Genomic DNA, 22214 nt, shown 5'->3' on the forward strand with positions numbered 1-22214 from the left:
GAGTCTCTGTTCTTGGTCATGTGGTACAAAGTATGGTGATGTATAAGACCTGTCAGAAGGGCCATTGGCATAGCAAGCATTCAGCGTTATCATTACTCCTCCTTTGTAACAATTGACTTACTTTTAACCTATTAAGGATAGTTACTAGACTGGATTTTTCCCCAAATCAGTCAGCTGCATATTTATAGATTGTTTCAGTGAACCGCTGATCTCATCTCTGAAATGTTGAGGTTTTTTCCTCCTAATTTCATTCTTAGATGAATTTCATTCTTAGCCACAAAACAAAGGACAGTCTTTACCACCTTTTAGCCACAACTTAAAATAAACCCATGGTACTGATTGTTGGTCCAAGAAAGCCCATCTGTTGGAAACTATGAAAAGAGAAAATTTAAATGTTTCTATTCTTGTTAGCATCTCTAAATTTGGAGGAAGAAGAGATTGAAGCTATGAGCTGAAATAAGGTTTTTGGATTAATAGCCCCACATGGGTTTGAATCCTGGCTTTCCCATTTACTAGATGATAGATGAGTATCTTTTCTAAGCTTCAGTTTATTCATGAATAAAATGGAGATAATGGTATTTGCCTCATGTGGTTGTTAGGATTAAGTGATAGGATACATGCAAAGCAGTTAGCAGAGTGCCTGGCACATAATAAATGCTTGATAAATATTAGCTCCCATTATCTCTAGATCAATAACCCTTATTAATAATAAAGGTTACCCTGGTACATCAGTAAGTTCTTAGTGCTAATGAAAACTAACATTTCTTGGTACATAAGCCGAGACAATAATTATTGAGCCTTTGTTTACTCAGCGTTGTGCTGAGGTACCAACTGGGTATACAAGACATATTGCAATATGATTCTTGCTTTCTAATCCCCACAGTGAAACGTCAGTCCTAGAAAATTTTTCAGGAAACTCAACCCTATGATGGTATTCTGTTATTGGAATTTGGGCTCTGTCACTAGCTGTGTGACCTTGGACCAGTTACTTCTCTGTGCCTCTTCATCTGTAAATTGGAGGAAATACCTTGTAGGATTATTGTAAGGAATAAATATGTTCATATATGTAAAGCACATAGGATACTGCCTGAAACATGGTAAATGCTATATGTAAGTTGCTGCTGCTAGATTATGACGCCTAGCAGTTGAATACTTGAAGCCTCATTGGGCCTAATCGATCAGTCTTTTTCTTCTTTTAGTTTACAGTGAATAGGTTTCTTTGTAGGAGGTTTATAGGTATATCTTTAGTCTCCATCGTCAGGACAGTTTTATAGAGTCTACATGGTAAGAGATGAGTGAGCTGAAGGACATGGTCTGCAGATAACCTTGTCCCATTTGAGACTGGACACCAGACTTTCCATATCTTGCCAGCCCTCCTTTGGTGATGCTTTGGCAGGAAAAATGTATCTTGAAATTCTTGCAAAGCTGATTTCCTCACCATTGAAATGTCCTTTTTGTGGGGGCTAGAGGGAGGGGGATGCTAGTGATATGAAAGTATGGTAAAGGAGAAGCAATTTGAGTAGAGACCTTTGATTTTAGCTTAACAAATCAAACAGGCAAGGGATTTTCTAATCAAAAGCTACTTCTCTCTTAAAGGGAAAACTCATTTCTGATTTGTATTTCCTTCTCAAGAAGTGAGATTAATATGTTTTATTTCCATATTAGTGAGATTGAACATCTTTTCATTACGTTTATTGATTACTTGTATTAGTTTTGAGAATTACCTATTCATGTCCTTGACCTCTTTTGTTTTGTTTGTTTGATGAGGAGACTTATCTTTGCAGAATAAGGACAGTAAACCCTTGCAAATACGTTTCAGGTACATTATTCATTTTGTCAGTTGTCTTCTTTTACCCTTGGTTGTGCTTTTTTATTTTAACTGCATAGAAACTTTTAATGTAATGAATCTATAAATTTTTGCTGAAAAGTATCATCTCATTATGGTTAGAGAATTTCTGCGGAGTGTTATAAAGCATTTCATAGTTTATATGTAGACTGATCCATTTAATAAGCATTTTTTCCTTATAAATAGGTGATTGATTGTCACAGGCTTTGAAGAGTCTTTGCAAGCTAACATAGTCCCAAGGCTGTAACACCATAATAATAATAGCTACCACTTACTGCACACTGCCTGAGTGCCAGAAGATATGCTAGGTCTTTTATGTACCCTGATATTTAAGTTCAAGCAAAATATTATTATTGTCCACATTTCATAGATGAGTAAAGAGGAATGATTTACCCAGGGTCACAGAGCTAGTTAATGGCTGGATTGGAATTTTAACTCAAGTCTGCCTAAACTCCAAAGTATATACTTTTTCTACAGAGTTGGGCTTCTTGAGGCTTCAAATAAATTAAACTGGTCCTAAAAGTTAAGTTAAATATCTTTTACCAGAACATGAAAAGATGGTCTGTCGCCTACTTTGACAGCTCTTGGTTCCTGAGAGCAGAGTAGATACGATAATGAGAAGTATGTAAACTAACTGAAAGAAAGGTCTCCACTGTCTAGGGCAGTGGTTTTCAAAATGTGGTTCCCAGACCAGCAGCAGCAGTAGCATCACTTGGGCATTTGTTACAAAGGCAAATTCTCATGTCCCACTCCAGACCTACAGAATCAGAAACTGGGATTGGGGCCCAGCAACCTGTTTTATACTTGCAGCTGATTATGATGCATGTTAAAATTTGAGAGCCACTGGTCTAGGGGAATTATTCTCTCTAACCATAAGTTTTGGTTTTGTGAGCTTCAGCCTAAGTCTCAGCCCTTAAGTGCAAAATAAGCATTATCAAATAGTGGCAAAAGCATGGAATCTAACAAGAGCCAGTTTTGAGTCCAGTTTAATAATCATTTAAGGCAAGTTCACCTCCCTGAGCCATAGTTTCCCATCTCTAAAATGATGTTAATAAAAATCTATCTCCATATAAGATACTTTTTCAGAATTAGTAAGATAACGTGTAAAGTGCCTAGCACCTTGCCTGGCTCCCGGGTGTTTGAAAAATCGCCTCCAGTTATTTTTCTTGTTAAGCAAAAAGCCCCTACCCGCCTTCTATTCTCAACTTCTCTTGTTTCTTGAATGTATTTTGCTGTCTTGTGTCTCTGGGCCTTTATATTAGCTATTTCTACTGGATACCCCTACCTCCCACCCCTCCCACTAACGTCTATATATCCTTTAGATCCCTGCTTATAATTTACTTCCCCTGGAGGGGACTTTCTCTAACCCCCACTCCCCAGTCTCTGTACTCATAGCAGCATGTATTTCTCCTGTCACTACGCTTATCAAAGTTTTTGGAATTGCCCGTCTTCTGTATAAACTTCATTGGGCAGGTCCAGTGTCTTGTCTGTACCATATTCTAGGACCCAGTAAAGTTTCTCACACATTATAGGAGCTAATAAATTAATGTTGAATGAATGAATGGTGGCTGTCATTATTGCTGCTTCTTCATCATCATATCATCCAAGAGCAAGCTCCCTTCTCTGGCTTATAGTTTTTGTGCTGACTGCTTGTGATAATCATAAATAGATAGTATTAGGACCAGTGCCTGTTTTCTCTTTCCCTGAAAGCACATGTTTTGACCTAGGCTGACATGGTAGTTCACTGAGCTGCTTCCTAACCACTGATCTCTCTGTATCACAGGTACCTTGGGGGAGCTGTGTGCCTTGATGGGTCAAGTTCATCACATGCAGAACCCAAAATGGCAGCATCCTTCGGACCTCACCAGGCGGTGAGTGGGTGTTTAGAAGAAGGAAGAAAAGGGTAGAATTTTGCTACAGGAGAAATTTGGTAGAGCTTTGGTAGGGCTGTAATTGTTGTTTAATTCCAGAGGTAGAAAAAGAAGTGATATAGTATAATAGAATAAGAATTGGACTGAAATTCAGGAAACCTGGGTTCTAATACTGGCTTTGCACTTTTTAACTAGCTATGTGATTTTGATCAAATCACTTCACTTCTCTGGTCCTCACAACAGTAAAATTAAGATATTGGACTAATTGATGTCAAAGAGCCTTTCTAGTCCTGAAATCTTCTGGTTTCTTGATGCAGTGTGGTTTTACAGATTTATTCAGTTACTTGATCCAATTATTCAGAAACCTTGGAGTCATCTGTGATTCCTTTCTCTCTTACTCCACAGTCAGTGCATTAGCAAATTCTATAAGCTCTATGTATAATATATCCCAAACCTGATCATTTCTCAATCATTTTCACTTGGATTGTTGCAAGTCTCCTAAATGGTCTCCCTACTTCTGCTCTTGCCTGTCTACTGTTCTCAACTCAAGCAGCCAGAGAAATTCTTTTAAAGCATAAGTCAGATTCTCTTCTTTGCACAGTTTTCCAGTGGCTTCCCACCTCCATGATCACAAGTGCCTATATGTTTTGGTCTAGGCTGACTTGGTTAGCTCACCACCCTCATCTCCTCTACTATTCATCTTGCTCACTCTGCTCTAGTCACACTGGATTCCTTGCTATTCCTGTTTTTCATACTATTTAGTTTATTTATTTATTTATTTTTGGCTGCATTGGGTCTCCGTTGCTGTGCGCGGGCTTTCTCTAGTTGCGGCGAGCAGGGGCTACTCTTCCTTGCGGTGCTTGGGCTTCTCATTGCGGTGGCTTCTCTTGTCGTGGTGCACGGGCTCTAGGCGCACGGGCTTCAGTAGTTGTGGCACACGGGCTCTAGAGCGCAGGCTCAATAGTTGTGGTGCACGGGCTTAGTTGCGCCGCAGCATGTGGGATCTTCCCGGACCAGGGATCGAACCGGTGTCCCCTGCATTGGCAGGTGGATTCTTAACCACTGCGCCACCAGGGAAGTCTCTCCTTGCTATTTTTCAAGTATGTCAGACGTGCTCCCACATCAGGGCCTTTAAACTTAGTGTTTTCTCTATAGTTGCCAAAATGACAGCAGTACTCGGAAAGGCAGTGTTGTGTAATAGTTATTAAATTCTGCAGTCAGATGTGAATTCAAATCCAGGCTCTTCTACTTACTCCACTCTATGACCTTGGGGAAGTAATATTTTACCTGAGGCTTAGTTTCCTATCCTGTATAAGGAGTTAATGAGAGTACTTTTCTGGTAGGATTGTCATTAGGATTAAATGGTGTGAGATGTTTAAAGAATTCAGCAAGTATTTGCATATAGGGCTAGATAAACACCAGGTACTGTTAAAATTATTTTCAACCTGGGCTATTCCCCATAATCACCTATGGAGATGTCTAAAAATGCAGATGTCCAGGGCTTGACTCAAGGGATTCTAAGTTATTAAGTTTAAGGGTGGAGAGAGGGGCCAAGAGTCTATATCTTTAAATTAAAGCTTCCCAGGTGGTTATTAGGACCAGCTGGAGTTGAGAATGGGATGAAATTATCTCAGAGGGTCCTGCTCAGAACCCCAGCCCAGTACACGACTAAAGGAGGCTCTCAAGAAACTTTGAGTCTGTTCAGTTTCTAAACTCGCAGTGTGATTCTCGTGATGCTTACCTTCTCTGGGAATTTTATTCTAATTTTAACTGCTGTGTCCTGAGCAACCTTGAGCTGTGTCAGACAGTGAAGTCCTGTTGGAGGTACAGGTCTGATGCAAGCAATAAAATATAGATCCTGTTCTAAATGTTTCCAGAGGGAGAAAATGGGTTTTTCCTGCTTAAACATTATTATACATTATACATTGGGTTTTCTTAGAACATTCGTGTATATGGACCATATCACCATAATACCTGTATGGGAATTAGGTGGCTTTGGAAATTGGAAGGAAATAGAACTTATAGTGTGACTTTCATATAAGGAAAATAATATAAAATTTCTAAAATTATGAGAATCAAAATATAAAATGAATATCCAATTTCCAAAAGTAACAATATTCTTTAAATAGTTTTCTTGGCCTTTTTTGTATACAAATAACCATTCCAGCTGAAACCCTCATCTATCCTCTTTTTATTTTCCCTCTCTGCTGATAGAAACTACGCCCGGTTCCGACAGAAATCTCTGCAAAGATACAGTCTGACTCAGTGGGTTGACCAGAACATGCGAAGCCACCATCGGTTCCAGCGTCTACCAGATTTCCCGTACAGTCCATTTGTCTCCTCCCATCAGCAGTGAAGGTCCCTATCCAGGGTCCTGTCCAGAGCAGCATCTCATCTTCTGCTGTTTTGTGCTTTGTAGATTTTGAAATTTATTTTTCACAACATTTTAATTTAAAGAACTTGTCACCTTTTGGAAATGCCCATTGCTGACTTGAAATTTTTTGTATAAGGTCCTTCCTGTTTATGTGTGTGTATGCATTTAAACAGTGTTGAGTTGATATAGTTTTAATTTTTTAATTTAAATTGAAGGTGGCTGCCACCTGAAATCCAGCATTAAGTCAAAACACCCACCTCTGTGCAGAGGTGAAGTCTACTTCTGGTGCCCAAAAGAAATCATCTTTTAATCTCCTATGAGGAAGAGATTCTTTATCAGGCTGCAAGCCAGTGTTAATTATTGCTGATGACTTATAAATGGATACAAGTCACTTTTAACAACCCCTCTTACCTTTTTTATTTGAATCTCCAAATACCTGTCAGTATTTTAAAGTTGGTAATCCAGGACATCTGAAGTAGTTGAAAGGACAAATTAGAAGTGTAAATCTTCTCTTCTTTTTGTACCTACTAGCTGCCTTTATTTTTTGGCTTTTTTTTCATTCTTCATTAAATTTATTTTGCACAATAGTGTTTACAAATCTTGTACATCTTAACTCTAACAGAAGACTGGTGACTAACAACCCCTGTTGATTTGTGATCTTGTGACTGTTTGCCTTCTCTGCCTTTCTTCAAGGATATTCCTTCTTTTTTCCCCAGTGACCTTAGGGCTCTACCGGCATATTCCTGTATCCTGTTAGACATAGGTATGCCTCTTAAGAACAGCCTTACTGCTCTCTTTATTGAAGAGCCGCCCACCCAGAGTCTTGACTCTAGGACAGGCCAGAAAGCAGTGCTATTGAGAGGTGTCAGTTGGTCTTCAGTTTCATCTGCTGAACTCCAATTCAAGTATGAGTTGACGTGTTAGTGAGCTTCCATCCTGTGGGAGAGACTTTGGAGAAGCCGTCTTTTGTCTCCATTATTAGTTAATAAGAGGTGCCTTTTGATCCAGGATGTTACCATCTCCTTACTTGGTCAAACCTCTGATGTACAGTTTTACAGAACTACTAAAGTGAATCTAAAATAGTTTTGATTAAGCCTGTGCACAAAGCATTACCTGATCTTAAGGGTAATGCTATGTGCAGCTATCTTAATGGGTGTCTTAGGAGTTTGTTATTCTCTTTACAAACAGCTCTAGACATCTCTTAGGAGATTTTGCAGTCTGGCATTTGTGCTGTTGTTGTTCACTCTGTGTGAAGGTTGTACCGAGTTGCTATAGCACAGCCTGTGATACTGGGCTCACTGCCTCTGTCTGGTTTTGTTGTTCCATCAGCCCCATCTTTGTATGCCAGTAACCCATCTTAAACATCCTACCCTGCTTTAGAAACTGACTTGGGAGAAACTTGGTCATAGTTACCAGTAAACTTAGATGGACGTCCCTAAGTGTTAACTATTTCTATCCAGTCAAGGATTCTCTTTTCCTTCGACATTTGGTTTAGAGTCTGGGACCAAAATGCAAAGGAGAAGTTCTGTTCAAAGGCAAGAGTCAAAATCTGTTATTTCAGTTGGCATTTCCTATATCAGTCACTTCTCCAGGTTTCCGTAAATTAGCTTGATGGAGTGGGACAAACATCCACCTTTGGAACTATAGCATAGTTAGAATTAATTGTCGCTAGAATAATTAGCATTGCAGTTGTCTTGTTCCCCACAGATAACCAAGGAGTAAAGGGACAGCCTTTTGCTTAGGCAAAAGTCTAAGACTCATGCTCCTGCCTCCCTGGTACAGGAGGGTTTAAGACTGATGTGTAATGGGAGCATCGCCTTTGCCAAATCAAATGAGTGACGGGTTAACGAGAAAATGTGACAATCACATTTCCTCTTTGCTCAAATAATTCTGTTTTTCAAGCTTTAGCAGCTTAATTAAATCTGTTGGACTGGGGGAGGAGAGAACTGTGCCCTAGCGGTTAACATGGTATTCTTTAAGAAGAAAAACAAAGCCAAAGAAAACTCATTATCAGGCATGTTCGCCTTAAAGATGGTAGTGGGTAGAATCTGGAGTTTTAATCTGTTTTTAAAAGCTGCATATCTCACATTTGGTGTTGGCCTCTAAGTCTAATTTTCATGTAGAATTCTTGCCGTGTTGTTTTATTTACATAAGGGTTGTGTGCATTTAACTGCCTACCTAGCTTTCTTTATCTGTGATGACATTCTCGCCACTGGGGTCTTGACAATGCAGAGTAGGAATGGGCTGTTTACATAGTTTACTTGTAAGTAAAGAGCCTGAAATAACCGTAGTTTTGCATCTAATGCAGACCCCAATTTACTTTGGTTGTTGTCAGGATCAATTATGAAACTGAAGTTTGGTGCCTCCTCTGTCATGTTTTTCCCCTTGTAGCAGTTGTGTTTAATGTCATTACAAGGAAATAAAAGTTCTTGTCGGTGGCTTATGTACCGTGGCCGTCTATTGCGGCCTCTGAAGGAGGGTTCCTTCCTTCTTTGTGCAGGTAGGTTAGTGGGGTGTGGGAGGGGCGGCAGTTAGTAGAATGTGGTACCGGGGAGGCGAGGGTGTGTGCTCCCTGTTCTTTTGAGGGTAAATTACAGTGTTAAGAAAGGCGTTCCAGCAGTTAAGAAATGTTGAAATTGATTGGGATTTGCAGCTACATATAGTGCACATCAGGAGCGTGACATTGGGAGAGCCTTAAATATCACTCTGCTGCTGTTTTTGCAGAGGGGGAAAATGGCTCAGCCCCATCACACAGGCATTGCCTCGCATTCCTTCCTGTGGCTGATGGTTGACCCCTGTGTCTCTCTGCTTCTCCAGAGCCAGCACTGATAAGGAAGAAACTGAGCTACCTGGGGCATTCTCCCTTTGAAAGGGATGTGAGAAACCAGAATTGATAGTTGTTCTTAACCCAACTTCTCCAGAAATTGTTCCTAGAACCTGGGGTGAAGGTTGGATAAGTGTGGGTAGATGTGGGAGACAGCGTTCCTTAGATCCCTTTCGTGAACCTAAGCTTCTTAGACTTACCCCAGGAGCAAAGATGAAAAGGAAGGCAATAAGAGCTTGTCACCTGTATTAGCCAATGCTTTACAGTCTCAGCTCGTGCTGAGACGTTAAGTAGCAACATATTTGGATAGGCTTCTCTGTCCTGCTGTCCTGTAAGTTTTTAACATGTAGCCTACAGGTGAAAGCCTCAATATAAATTTTCTAAATGCTCAGCTGTTTAATATTCTTGTCTGAATCCGAGGTCTCTTGACCTATACATACACATATCCATTTTGTCCTCTCAGGTGTAGGTGTTCCTTTGTCCAGTAATTGCTTATTTCCTTTTTAGCAATGTGTTATTGTAGGCCTCAAAGGTTTCAGAGACCAGGCTGGATTCTCTGAGCTGGTGGTGTCCTTTACCCTCAGTTCGTTTTATGTTGTGGAGAAGTGAGGAGGAGGAGAAATGGACCTTCTCTAAAAGCTCATTCTCTTACCAGCCTGTTGTGAACTTTTACAGGAAGAAAAAGTCCCAACCACCTAAAACTAGAAAGCAGAGTCTCCTGCTTTTCTGAGAGAAAACAATTATTCCTAAGCTGTTTCTAGGGTATGCTTGTTTTGTAGGCCAGAGCACCTGTCAGGAAAAAAATGTCCACTTGTCACAGGAGGTATCAGCTGGCCAACGGTGGAATTCCTTAACTAAAAGCTCCCGCCCTGTCACTCCTCCCCACCTGTCCTCCCCCTATGACAACTGGAACATGCCACAGACAGAAAAATCTGACCCTCCCAGCACCCATTGGGAAGCGGTGGAATGTAATCTTTTGGACAACCTTTAAAGCCATCTAGTCCTGAAATGCTGTATCACTAAAGAATTATTTGTATACAAAGATCTCCTTCAATTCAGCTTCAAATAACATTTGAGGGTTTGGGAGTATTGTACCGATGGAGCTTGGGGGGTGGGGTGTCCCATTTACAAAAGCATTTTGTTCTTGGAGGCTACTTTTTAAAAGCAAAATCCAAAATCTGTCAAATAGGTTTAAAGAGGGTGAGAAAGTAGAAGTCTGAAACATTACATGACTGGGGTGGTGAGATGTTAAATATTTCTGTAAAGGGTTGAACTAGAGATCATAAAAGTGGGTTCGAAAGGAGGCCCACGCTGAAAAGCTGGGGTTGAGGGGACTGGACTGGAGAGAGCAAAGACTCCTGCCTCATAGAAACGCCAGTCCTCCTTCCTTTCCGTAGACCCCGGGGTCTCCCTCCTGTCCCATAAGGAAGCCCTTTGGCTCCTACTCTAGGTGGTGGGTGGGGTCTGGGAATCCTCTGTTCTTACCCCTTGGTTTTTGACAGATAAGGAGTCCAGGACCCCATCAGAGAAGTAACTGGCCTGAGGGTCTCCTGACTCAGTCCAGCGTTCCTCCCACAGACCTGCTGTGGTCTTGCAGGGCGGGTCTCTCAGTCTCAGACAACTTGCCTGGGCCCTTCCCAAGCTGTGGGGAATCTGCAGATCTAAGTGAGGGGTGAAGAAAGGACCACAGCCCAAGTCACAGCCGTAGGCTTCCACTGTGTCACTACAGTTGATTCAGGAAGAGCTCAGTTGTAGAACTTGGGGGTTTAGGGAGGTGATTAAAGGGAATGGAGTTTAGTGAGGCGTGTTGTTCACTCCACTCCCCTCCTACCCTAAGATGATGTGCTACAGGCACAGATAAGGTAAAGACAGCAAACTCCCATTAGTGGCACTCCCTGGACCCCACTGACAGCTGTCTATACCTGATGCTGACTTGGAGTTTCTCCATCATCTGGCACTAGACAGGCACAGAGGGCCTGGGAAGTACCGCTCTGAGGTCTGGCTGGCAGTTCTGTGTGCTAATCGATTACCCACTCTCCCACCCAGCCTGTAAGACCTGCTCCCCTCTGCTCTCAGAACCTTCCAGAACAGCCTACCCTAAGCCCCACTCACCTGACATTTCCTAAGCTCCTCCCGGCTCTGGACAGAAATGTCAAGGTGCCCCATTTACTGGTTTTCTCATTGGCTAATGGCATCATTCCTCTACCTTTCAGCCTGCTGCAGGATCAGAATGATGTTCCTTTAACATCCCCGAACAGCATGCTGTGAATCCTGAGCTGCAGCAAGCAGCTTCTGCAGTCCCTTGTTACTTCCCCCTCACGCTGGGAGAAGCAGGACTGCATTCCCTTTGGCCAGGAAAAGCACCAACCCCATCCAGAGGGGAAAACCCTTTGTTTTAAAAACTAAGCTCCAGCCTGCATACCTATGCGGTGAGGCAGCCCAAGCTCAGTTTGGGGGGGGCGGGCCTCAGTAATGGGATGATAGAGCAACTATTTTCTCCTCCTACACGTGCACCCCCATCTGTTCGAGATTTCCCTTCCAACTCCAGCTTGGCTGGCAGGCTTGTCCCTAAGAAGCTGCAGGCCAAAATGGAGAGAACTGACTCCCTCCTCCACACGTCCTGATTTGCTGCCAACTGCCAGAAAAAGAGGGCAACACTTGGGCATTTACCAGAAGACAAGGATGTGCCTTTTCATTTGTCTTTTTATTTTACATTTAAAAAGTGGTTATTGCTCTAACTGGATCAGAGGTAAGGACCTCTCTCCTAAGGAGCCTTGGCCTTGCAGCCCCATTCAGCAGGGATGGAAGTCACAAGACAATGAGTGGAGCCTCATGCCCTCCCATGAGGAAGCCCTTAGTGTTGCTGACATCTGCCTTTCACCCTGTCTCTCCTCCCTCTCTGTGCTCCACACTCGGGCAAAGCAGAGTGGCAGCTGCCCCAGCCCCGAGAGCTCTTGTAGACCGCAAAGAAGGGGCGGTCACTGGGGAATGGCTTTCAGCTCTCTGGCTTGGGGGTCACCGCGCTTCTCATTCAGTTCAGCAGGTACTCACTGGGCGCCGACTGCGTGCCAGGCTTGTGCCAAGCGCAGTCGCCCCCACTCTCGTCCTCAGCCACGAATGGAAGACGCAGAGGTCCGTCTCTTCCCACGCAGGCATTCAGCAGCCGCGACTTGTCAGTCCTAGGGAAGGGTCTGCCTTCCTTAGCAAGCACCATTTGTTTTTTAAACCAGAAAGAGGCAGTGGAGGGAGAGACCTGTCACCTCACACCACTCAGGCTCTAGGGAAGGACATGAGGACCCTGGGTAGCTTTCACGACCCCTGGATGAGATGGCAAGATATGGAGACCCCAGAGGTCAGGACTGCTCTGACTGTCCATGGTGAATGGCTTGGGCCCGCCTTCCAGCAGCATCCACCCCAGAGGGGGTGATTTAGCAGCCCCCAGGGTGTCCCATGTGGATGTACCTTTTCAGTTGTGCAAGCCAGCACTGTTGCAACTCCAAGAGACTTTTCCTAAAGAAATGGGGCCAGTACCTTCCAGGTCTCTTTCCCACTTTGTCTCCTTCAGACCCCAGACTGATGATCTTACAGTCAAAATAAGGGCCAAAGAAGATAGAGGACACAGGCAACCAGCTCGGGGAATCCCTCTGCCCTCTGGAGTGAAGCCCTTCGGTTGTGTTTTCCAAAAGAGACAGAACAGATAACATCTTACACACTCGCAAAGTTGTGCATCGCGCCACAAACAAGTCCCTGATAGCTGGATCCAGCAAAGGCTTGATGGCAGCCAGGCCCCTGCCCGGCAGGCAGCCCCACAGCTTCCCTGAAAGACACAGCTTCTGTCAGTCTAGGTGCTTGTCATCTCCCAGGAGCTTTGTGCATTTTCTCAAAGAGGAAGCCAGTCCAGGAGAGGCGAGGAGGCAGAAAGAAGGCTGTGTCTCATGCAGCTTTGCCTTTTCCAGAACGGGGCCAGGCCTTTTAGTTTTGTGGCTTATTTTTTGCAGAGTTTGGGTTTGCAGTTCAGGCTTCTTCACCAGACTAGGATGGGGGGGTGCAGAGGGAGAACTGTGCAGCTAGCTGTGCCTCCCCCACCATGGCAGTCCTCTTTCTCCCTGTGCCCATGGACCTGGGGACCAGCAGAGAAGAAAAATGAAATCCTTCTCCCTGCAGACAGGCAGTCATGCTTCGATGATGTTCACCGAGGGCTTGTTTGGAAACTGGGAGGAAAAAAAAATGAGAGAAGCAGCCAGGGCTAAATTGAACAGACTTCTTGCAAGGATGGAAACAGGGAGAAGACACCAGAAGGAAGGGAGCAGCAGGGCTGCGGCCTAAAAGCCAGGCTCTTGTCTCAGGTGGAAGGAAAGGAGGAGCCCTGCCTGGATGGCTTATCTCTCTGCCTCTCAAACCCAGCCTTCGGCTTCACTCAGCTGAATGGCCAGGACTGGGTCCTGGGCCCTAGCCGAGCATCCTGCTGGCTGGTTCTCTCACATCCTGCAGATCTGCCTCTGAGTGTAGCCTCAGCCACTGACATTGCTGAGGTGCTTCTGGAGATGGTGGATTAATAAGAGGCTTCAGGAGAGCGCCAGAGAGAAGCCAAGAGAGAGGACAGTAAGCCAGAGGGTGTAAGGAGATGGAGGAAGGAGGAAATGTAGAGAGAGCCAGATGTTTGTTTGTTGGATAATCATCGTCAGAACCATGAGATTCTCTTCCATTCTCTATGTCTCTCTTCTGAGCTGCTCAAAGCAAGCACTGAAAAGGTTTTCATATCTGTTTTACAGAAGAGGAAATGAAGGTACAAAGAGGTGAAGCACCTGCCCAAGGTCACACAGCACAGCAGGAGCATGAATGAGCCCAGAACCCCTACTCTTGCTGTCCCGCACCTACCAGGAGCTCTGCCCTCCCCACTCACTGCCCTCTTTTTAAACCCCTACTGGCTCCTGGCACCCTGCAAAAGGAGAGGATCCAAAATCAATTTGCAGTGTCCCCGGTGTCACACGGGCAGCGGCCAAGCTTGGCTCTGTCCAGCTGCAGCCATGCCAGGCCCCAAGCTGACCCCTTCTGCAGCCCGGGGACTACCAGGGTACCAGCCACGGCGCCCCCGCCCGGGCCCAGGTCTTGCCCTCACCTTGCTGCGGAGAAGGCCCCCGCTTTGGTGCTCTGGTGTGCTGGTTTCTGATGCACTCTTGGTTTTTTCCTTGTTGTTATTGGGTTCATTGTCCTTGATAATGTCATACTGGCGGCAGAAGAGGGCGATGACGCCTGCAGGGGACAAGGGAGAGCAGTCAGAGGCCAGAGCCCCAGTCCTTGCCCCTCCACTTCATGCCCACTAGACCAGGCCGAGCTCCCGTGGGTACCGGGCTCCAGATGGCCTCTCACCGGCACTACTGCAAGAGGCTGCCTCTGGCCTCTGGCTCCTGTGCCCACCTGTCCCCTTCCCCACCAGCCCCTTCACTGCTGCTGGGCTGATCTTCCTACAACATGCTTCTGATCGTGTCTCCTCCCTTCCCTTCGTTTAAACCTCAGAGGGCTCCCCTTTCCTTTAGGGCAAAGGGCAACAATAGCATTCGTCTAGCATGTGCCAGGCCCTGTGCTGGGCCCTGACATTCCATCTCACTGAGCCCGCATAGCTCTCTGAGAGCACTGGTTATTACTGTCCCCAGGTTACGAGGGAGGACAGCGATGAAGAGCTTAGATAACTCACTCAAGGTCACACGGTGGAGTGGGGGTGTGCACTCCAGGGCCTGCACTCTCCTAAATGTTTGTCGCTATCAAACTAATATTTTTTGAAAGTCCAATAGTATTAAGGCAACCACCTCCAACTCTCGTAGGTGTTTTCCCTCTATACTTGATTTACAGTGCTATTTCTTTTTTTGTCCGCGCCACACGGCCTGCGGGATCTTAGTTCCCTGACCAGGGATTGAACCCGGGCCACAGCAGTGAAAGCCCGGAATCCTAACCACTAGGCCACAGGGAACTCTATAATGCTATTTCCTGATCGGTTTTAGAGATTATCTGTTGACGTCCCACCATGGCAGATAGAGCCTAACCACTCCCTCTACTTCCTTCCTCATCATCCTAGCAGAATTACATCACAATTTTGAGTTAATTCACTATTTTATATTGTTACAATGATGTGAATACTGTCTGTGCCAAGTCTAATAATGCACCATAAGCAAACCTCCCCTTTTGTACAATCCTTTGTTTTTCCTGCTTTTTTTTTTTCAAGTGTCTGCTTTTCTTTGTGTCTACGGAACATATTTTTCCATATGCTTCTACAACAGAGCCTGTCCTCTCAACCACGATGCTCATATAACTTCGACATGGTGTTTAATTCCCTCAACAAGGACTCTAGTCCACTTGACAGCCTCAACATCTTTTACCCCTCACTTTCTATCTTCTCTCTTGGGTCGCAGCTGCACTGAGTCAGGCTGAGCTTAATTTCCTTCTTGAACACAACATGCCCAGAATACCCTTCCTTTTTTGGCTGCCTGGTGAACTCCTACTCATCCTTCAAAGCTCAATCCCCATTTACCTCCTCTCTGTGTTTTTCTTGATTTCTACTCCTGGCCCCAGAATTAATTCATTCCCCATCCTCTGCTCCCATACATGGTGCTATTATAGCACTCATCACGTTGAATTATTGTTAAGTACGGGCCTGGCGTCTCCCAGACTGCGTTCCTTACAAGCACATGGCTCTTCTTAGTCACGACTGTAGCACTACTCTCTGGAATGGGGTGGCTGTTCAGTAAATTCTGGTTGAGTTGAGTACAAAGGTGATGGTCTTTATCCCCAGGGAGCTCACAGACAAGTGGGAAAAGAGAAAGACAGGAACCCAACTAACTTAGCTAAGAAGGGCTAAATTTAGAGAGGAGCACACGGGGTGCCGTGGGAGCATCAAGGCAGGAGGAACATTCTAATGGATGGGTTGGGGAGGTTTCACGCAGGCGGTCTCTGAGCTGTGTCAAGAAGGATGAGTGGGTTAAGAGGGTGTCCCAAGCCTGAGCTGCCCAGGCCTGAAGCACCTGGAGGCACAGCAACCCAGAAGAATACGGAGAGGCTGCTGCAGCCAGGGCTGGAAGGCCAGGGGCTTTGGCCACTCATTAGGGAGGGCAATCACTCATATAATCCTACAAGGCAGCTACCGAACTGCTATTTTTTTGGTGAGAGGTCAGTTAGAGAAGGGATCAGATCTGGCCCCCAGAGCAGAACTTAGGCTCCTAAGTCCTCTCACTGCCTCCAAGCCCCTCACCCTTCGTTTCTGTGAGTAAAGGGTCTGGTGAGGGTCCTCCACTTCCCCGAGGTGAAGTGAAGAAGCGCTTGGGGCCAGACTCACCGGCCCACATGAACAGGACCACGACGATGATCAGCACCTCGCCCGTCCGCAGCTGTTGGTTCCTCCCCATCTCCTTCATGGTCACCTCATCTGTGTGGAGAGAGACACTAGCTCCAGGACTCCCTGGGCCCCTGCCAGCCACATTTCTAGGGCCGAGCGCAAAATATTAAGGGCTTATTTCTACAGGTGCCCACACATCTAACAAAAAGAGATTCAAGAACATGCTGATGGCTACTTGGGTGGCAGCAACTGGACTTAATCCAGAGCTGAAAGTTTGTATCCCGTAGCTTGGAGGACCAGAGTGGACCTCCCTCTCTCAGGGGCTGCTTGGCTAGGCAGCAGGGGCTGGGGGAGGATGGGGGGCTCACGCTCTCCTCCAGCCGCCCGCCGCGCTAGCCCTGACCGCCCCTCCCCGCACCCCGTCCCTTGCTAACGGTGGCCCGGGCCTGCCTTTGTTCTTCGAGGCCATCTTCTCAGCCTCCCGTGGCGTCTTAAAGAGCACGGGCTCGCTCGCCGGACTCTGGCCCTGAATGGAGATGGCCTGCACGTGCACGATGTACTCGGTGTCCTCCTCCAGGTCCCAGAGCGCGCACGAGCGGGTGGTGGTGTTCACCTCCTGGATGAAGCGCAGCATCCGCACGTCCTTCTTCTGTGGAGCAAAAGCCGGGCCCCCCCCCCCAAAAAAAAAAAAGCCGGGCCCCAGGTTTCAGTGCCCAGGCCCCGACCCCACGTCTGCCCACCTCTCCAGCAGTGATAAGGCCTAACCTGGCTACCATGCTAAACCCCGGACATCCACAATCTGACTCAAGCATCCCGTCATCTCTGCAGGTAGGTATCGATATCTTCATTTTACAGGTAAGGAGACAGGCTCAGAGAAGTTAGGGAAGTTGCCCAAGGCCATACAACTAGCAAGAACTGGAGCAAGGTCCTAAACTCAGATCTGTTTAAGATCAAAATCATGCCCTTAATTCCCAGATTCCAACCAAAGGATTCCCTTCTGGGGCCTCCCTTCCCAGCCACGTGTGCAGCTTTCTGCCCATCTCTCTTGCTCCTCGTTCCTTTTTCCTTTCTCTTTCGGCACCCCTTCCTCCCCCATCCACCACTTCTCTCTTGATGTGTTTCTTCCCTCCCAGGGACCCTCAAGGGTTACCTGCTGAGAGATGGCAAATCCAATGACGACCTCATCCTCCAGGACGTCCCAGCTCACCACTGCAGAGTTGGCCTTGAGGTGCCTGACGGTGACATTCACTGGGGCCGAGGGGCTATCTGGGGGTGGGGAGGCACCTGAGCGTGAGCACCCCCTGTTGTGAGGCCCAGGCCCACGGTCTCGTCAGTATGACAAGATAACCTGGGGATGGCCATGAGATGGGAAGGAAGAAACCCAGGCCTTCCAGTGGGATTGGCACCTGGGTCTCAGTTCGTTAGTGGTTGAAGAGCCAGGCCTGAGAGGCCCCAGGCTCCTTGTAAACAGGGTGGGAATGCCTGCTGGCCACAACTGGCCCCACTAGGTTTCGAGCTAAAATTGATGAGCCCGGGCCAGGGCCAGGTCTAAAGGAGGAGGAATGAGAGGTGGGGAGACAGGCACGGGGGAGACATAGGTGGCCGGGCTGCAGGAGCTCCAGGTTAGTCTGGTGCAAAGCAATCAGAAGGCTCCCCGGTCCAGTGCTCTTTCTACAGAACTGCACTGTCAAGTGAGTGACCTTGAGGGAAGGAGAAAGACCCAGAGGTCGAGAAGAGCCTAGCTGGGTGAGCCCTGGGATGGGAGTGAGGCCCACGAAAAGAAGCCCCAGTACTGTGGAGACCCAGGCAGGATGAAGCCTGGGGAAAGGCCTCTTCTCCACACCCCGCCGGCCCCAAGAGGCAGGTGGGAAGGCAGCAGAGGAAGATGGGGTCACTCAGAGCACGGCCCCTCAGTGGAGTCAAGAGAAGAGGGTAGGGCCTCTTGGATGGGAGGAGAGGACAAAGGGGACCAGATGAGAGGAGAGTGATGAGGATGGTGGGGGTCAGGGAAGGAAGAACTTTCTAGGAGAGGGGCAGCAGACTCACACAGCTCCTGTATCCCCAAGAGGCAGGCACTTAAAGGGGAAGAAGACCTAAGCCTGAGCCTCACCCCTCACCTCATAGGTCTGGGGCCTGGGGAGACAAAGCCAGACATGGAGTCAGAGAGAGACAGAGGGACACAGACAGGGGCAGCAGACACAGAACCGGACAACAGACAAGTGGGGTATCAGAGACAGACACAGGACGGAAGCAGGGAGACAGCACTGAGCAGCCAAGGAGAGATGGGTAGGAGGAGAGATGAGCAAGGTGGCAGCAGCCAGAAGGGACGAGGACAGGGCATCAGGAGGGGCAGGGTGAGGAGGAGGCCAGGCCCCAGGGGGCAGGCCAGACTCCAGGCTCGGGGTCCACCCCACCTGTCCCCGTGACCTCGGGTGCCAGCCCCCATCCCCCTCACACAGCGGGACCCCATCCTGCTCGACCTGCAGAGTTGGCCTGCAGGGCTTTGGGTCAAGGAGGGAGGCCCAAGGTTGGGGGACCGGTGTCCTCAGCTGCTCCCTGGGCCAGAGAAAGGAACTAGGGCTCCTGAGGAAAGGCCTGGGGTCAGGGCAATGGGATGAGGGGGCTGGGGAATCCCAAGACCGTGGATCCCAGAGCAGGGGTGGTGGGAAGGGGTTTGAGAGCTGGAGGTCGGGTCTGGGGGTCAAGCAAGCAGGAAAGGGGCTGGGGCTGGGGCGTGGGGCGAGGGGAGCAGTGAGCGGGCCTGAGACGGGGTCCCCAGGGAGCAGGCAAGGGACCCGAGGATGCCCGACCGCGCCCCGCGCCCGGACCCCCTTACCCGCCTGCACCAGCGCGAGGCAGACGCAGCCCAGCCACAGGCGGAGCGCGGCGCGGGGCGGCCCGGGGTGCATGGCGGCGGCTCCGGCGTGCGGCAGCCGCTCGCGCTGGCGCTCCGGCCCGCGGCCCGCCCGGCCCGGCCGCCCCGTGCCGCCCCGCGCCGCCTGCATGTCGGCTCCGCGGACAGCGACTCCCGCGCGGCGGCGGCGGCGGCGGCCTCGTCCACGTCGGGCGCCCGAGGGGCGGGGCGCCCCCGCTGCGGGGAGAGGCGCGGGGGCGGGGTGAGGGGCGGAGGGTGCCCCCTCGCCGCCCCCTCGCCGCCCCCACCCCCGATGACCCGGTCCGCGGGGCTTCGCCGACCCGCTCTGCCACCCTCTCGCCTGTGCCGGAGCCCGAGCGGGGTTCTCCGTGCCCCACTGTGCTCAGCCCCAGCCTCGCACGCAGCCTCTCTCCCCGCCGCGCAGCCCTGACCCGGCCGCCACCGCTGCCCTTTCCCGAGGGAGAGGGAGGACAAGTGCCACGGAGACGCTCCTCTGGGCCCCCATCGCACCCGCCCCAAAGCTGACCTGCCCTCCCGCGCCTGGGGGTCCCCACCCCTCGCTCTGCCCCAGCCCCAGACCCGAGGCCTTGCAGGCTGGGGCAGGAGTGAGCAGAGGGGAGCAATCCTAGTAGGGATGGGGGTGACTCTAGAGTGCTCCGTAGGTGCTGGGGTGCAGACAGTAGGTGCTCAGCGTTTGCCGTGGGGCTGAGAAGAGGGTGCTCTGACTCACTGGAGGGCCTAGCTCTGTGACCCCAGGCCAGTCCTTCCCTTCTTGGGCCTCCATTTTTCCCTCCATAATGAGAGCAACAGCATCTGCTAGGTGCCAGCTGCGCGCTGGGGGCTTTACTTGCACCATGTCGACTGCTTCTCACTGCAACCTTGTAAGGGCCCGCTCTGTTGTCCGCATTTTGCACAGGAGGAGACTGCAGCTTGGAGAGGTTACTTGACTTCCCCAAGGACCCACAGCAGAGCCAGGATTTGAACACAGGCTGATTTGACTCCCCATCATGTGCTTGACTGGACTGTCTCCCACCTTGGGATCCCTGAGATCCTAGAACTTGCCCGTGCCACCTTCTCCCCAGCCAGAGAACAATCTGGAACAATCTCTTCCCAAGAGCAGGGTGAGGGAGGAATGGCTCCAGTCCCCCCGCCCCCACCCTTCTGGACTGGTTGAAGGGTGTGAGCAGTGAATGAGCTAATGACTCTGAAGGGCAGGGGACTCTGGAGACGTGGCCAGCAGCCACAGTTCAAAAAGGGCTCGGGTGACCCCTCCCTCATTACCCTGGGGACATCCATATGCCTACCACTGTCCCTACCTTGGTGCCACACACCCTGCTGCCTAATCCACTCTTTTTCTGATCTTGGAGTGGCAGGGAAATACCCTCACCCTGCGCCCACCACCCTCTCCCTAATGAGAGGACCTCTGGAGCACCAGACACCTGGGGAAGCTCCCACCCGCCACCCTGTGTCACTCTCCACCCTGAGTCCCAGTCAGGGAAACTAGGTTGAGGAGAGAGGCACAGACCAGGGCCTCAGGGCCCCTGACATGGAGGGACCGCCCATCTTTCTAAATGACTCCCTCCCCCCACTGCCTGAAATTCCACCACTAGGGGGGCATCCCTTTGGGTCTTAAAAGCCTTCTGGTCTTCAGAAGCCCCTGGAAGAACGAATTCTTTTTGAAAAAGGGACACCTTGCAAAGTTATCCCACAAAACATCTTTAAGAGCCCCCGGCCTCTGCCTCCATTTTAGATTAAGAAACTGAGGTTCGAAGACGGGAAGAAAAAAAAAAGAGAAAAAAAGAGAGAAGAAAAAAAAAAAAAAAAAGAGGGGAAGAGCTTGGTGCAAATTCACGTATGGAGTCCAGAGCAGCAATAGAGCCTTTGTCTCCTAATGCCCACCCCTCGACTCCTTGTACTGCCCCCCAAGTCTCTATTTGGTCACCTTGGGAGGGGTGAGATGGGAGGGGGCTCAGGGGTTCTTGCTGAGCAGCAGAACCTAACCCGCTAGCCCCTCAGTACCCCTAGGCCTGCTCTGCTTGGTAGGCTGACACCCCTGGCCCCTTCTGTTTCCTCAGCCACATACCTTATCCTGGGGAGAGCCTCAGCTGGGACCTCCACCTGTTTGGGATAGGAGCCAAGGAACCAGAGCACCTCTCCCTCCCTCTCCTTCCCTTCTCTCTCTTTTTCTTTCTCTCTCTCTCTCCTTACTCTTTCTCTCTCCAGGCAGCTGCTTTCAGCCTCACCCCGCCCAGCCCCGCCCCACCAGCTGCAGCTTGGCCCCTTGGGACCCCCCCCCCCCCACCCACCAGGCAGGAAAAGACAACCAGGGGCCTGCAGGAGCAACTGGAGTCTCCTCAGGCCTCATCGCAGGAGCCAGCAGGAAAGAGAGGGGTCAGTTAGAGGTCACAGAGTCCGCTCCTGTCCGTGCTGGGGAGAAAATGAGGGAGGGACAGGGTCCTGGTGGGGTGTGGAGTCCAGTCCAGCGCTGGGGAAAGGAGAGTCTCAGCGCCACCCGCTGGCCACGTTGGGTATAACCCCAGGTAGATGTAGGGCACTGGTTGGGCGGAGATGGCTGTGTCTGAGGCTTTGAGAGGGATGGGGAAGCGTGGCTGCAGGACGGGGCATGAAAGACAGAGAGGATTTGGAGAGTTGTGGCTGCAGGTGTGCAGCCTTCCAAGGCCCCATGATACATGGGGTGCTTTGGCATTACCTCGATTCTGGGAAAACTCCTGATGCCTGGAGCTTGGCAACCAGTGGAAGCTGGGTCTGGGGTGGGAAGAGCTGGGAGGATTCAGAGGCCCCCTGGGTGATCTTGGGAGAGAGCTGTCAGGACCAGTTCCTTTGTGTGCACCATCTGTACACCATCTCTTAGCACAGGGCTAAGAGCAGTAGACAACAAGTGTGTGTTGAACATAAAAACTTGTTCTTCCAACATATATTTATTGAGACCTATTATGTACCAGGCTCTGTGCAACCTTCTGGAAATACAGCAGTGGAAGAATGATTAAATGCATGAACGGGGTTCTGGGTGGGGGGCGTGAGGGGTGGGCCTCTGTCCTCCAAAGATGATCTGCATTTGGAGGACTCCACAGACACC

At 49.1% G+C, this 22214-nt stretch overlaps 2 protein-coding genes across 8 annotated transcripts in view; one reads left to right on the forward strand and one right to left on the reverse strand.

The window, feature by feature from the left end:
* The window catches only part of S100PBP (S100P binding protein), a 29834-nt gene extending 21308 nt beyond the window's left edge, over window positions 1–8526 (forward strand). For 6 of the 7 annotated variants that reach the window (XM_068539427.1, XM_068539429.1, XM_068539432.1 and 3 more), the window contains 2 exons: window positions 3630–3717; window positions 5932–8526. In XM_068539427.1, the coding sequence (XP_068395528.1) occupies window positions 3630–3717; window positions 5932–6073 (230 nt within the window). In that variant the 3' untranslated portion in view covers window positions 6074–8526. The remainder of the gene's footprint in view (window positions 1–3629; window positions 3718–5931) is intronic. The other variant, XM_068539434.1, reaches the window with a different exon arrangement.
* A 5302-nt stretch (window positions 8527–13828) lies between these two features.
* On the reverse strand, window positions 13829–19151 carry FNDC5 (fibronectin type III domain containing 5). Its single transcript, XM_068537849.1, is given in 6 exon segments — window positions 13829–13956; window positions 13959–14168; window positions 16243–16332; window positions 16693–16891; window positions 17393–17508; window positions 19079–19151. Coding segments are annotated over 6 exon segments (816 nt in total).
* Between the last annotated feature and the right edge of the window lie 3063 nt (window positions 19152–22214).

The sequence above is a fragment of the Eschrichtius robustus genome, chromosome 3, assembly GCF_028021215.1.
Source record: "Eschrichtius robustus isolate mEscRob2 chromosome 3, mEscRob2.pri, whole genome shotgun sequence".
Lineage (NCBI taxonomy): Eukaryota > Metazoa > Chordata > Mammalia > Artiodactyla > Eschrichtiidae > Eschrichtius > Eschrichtius robustus.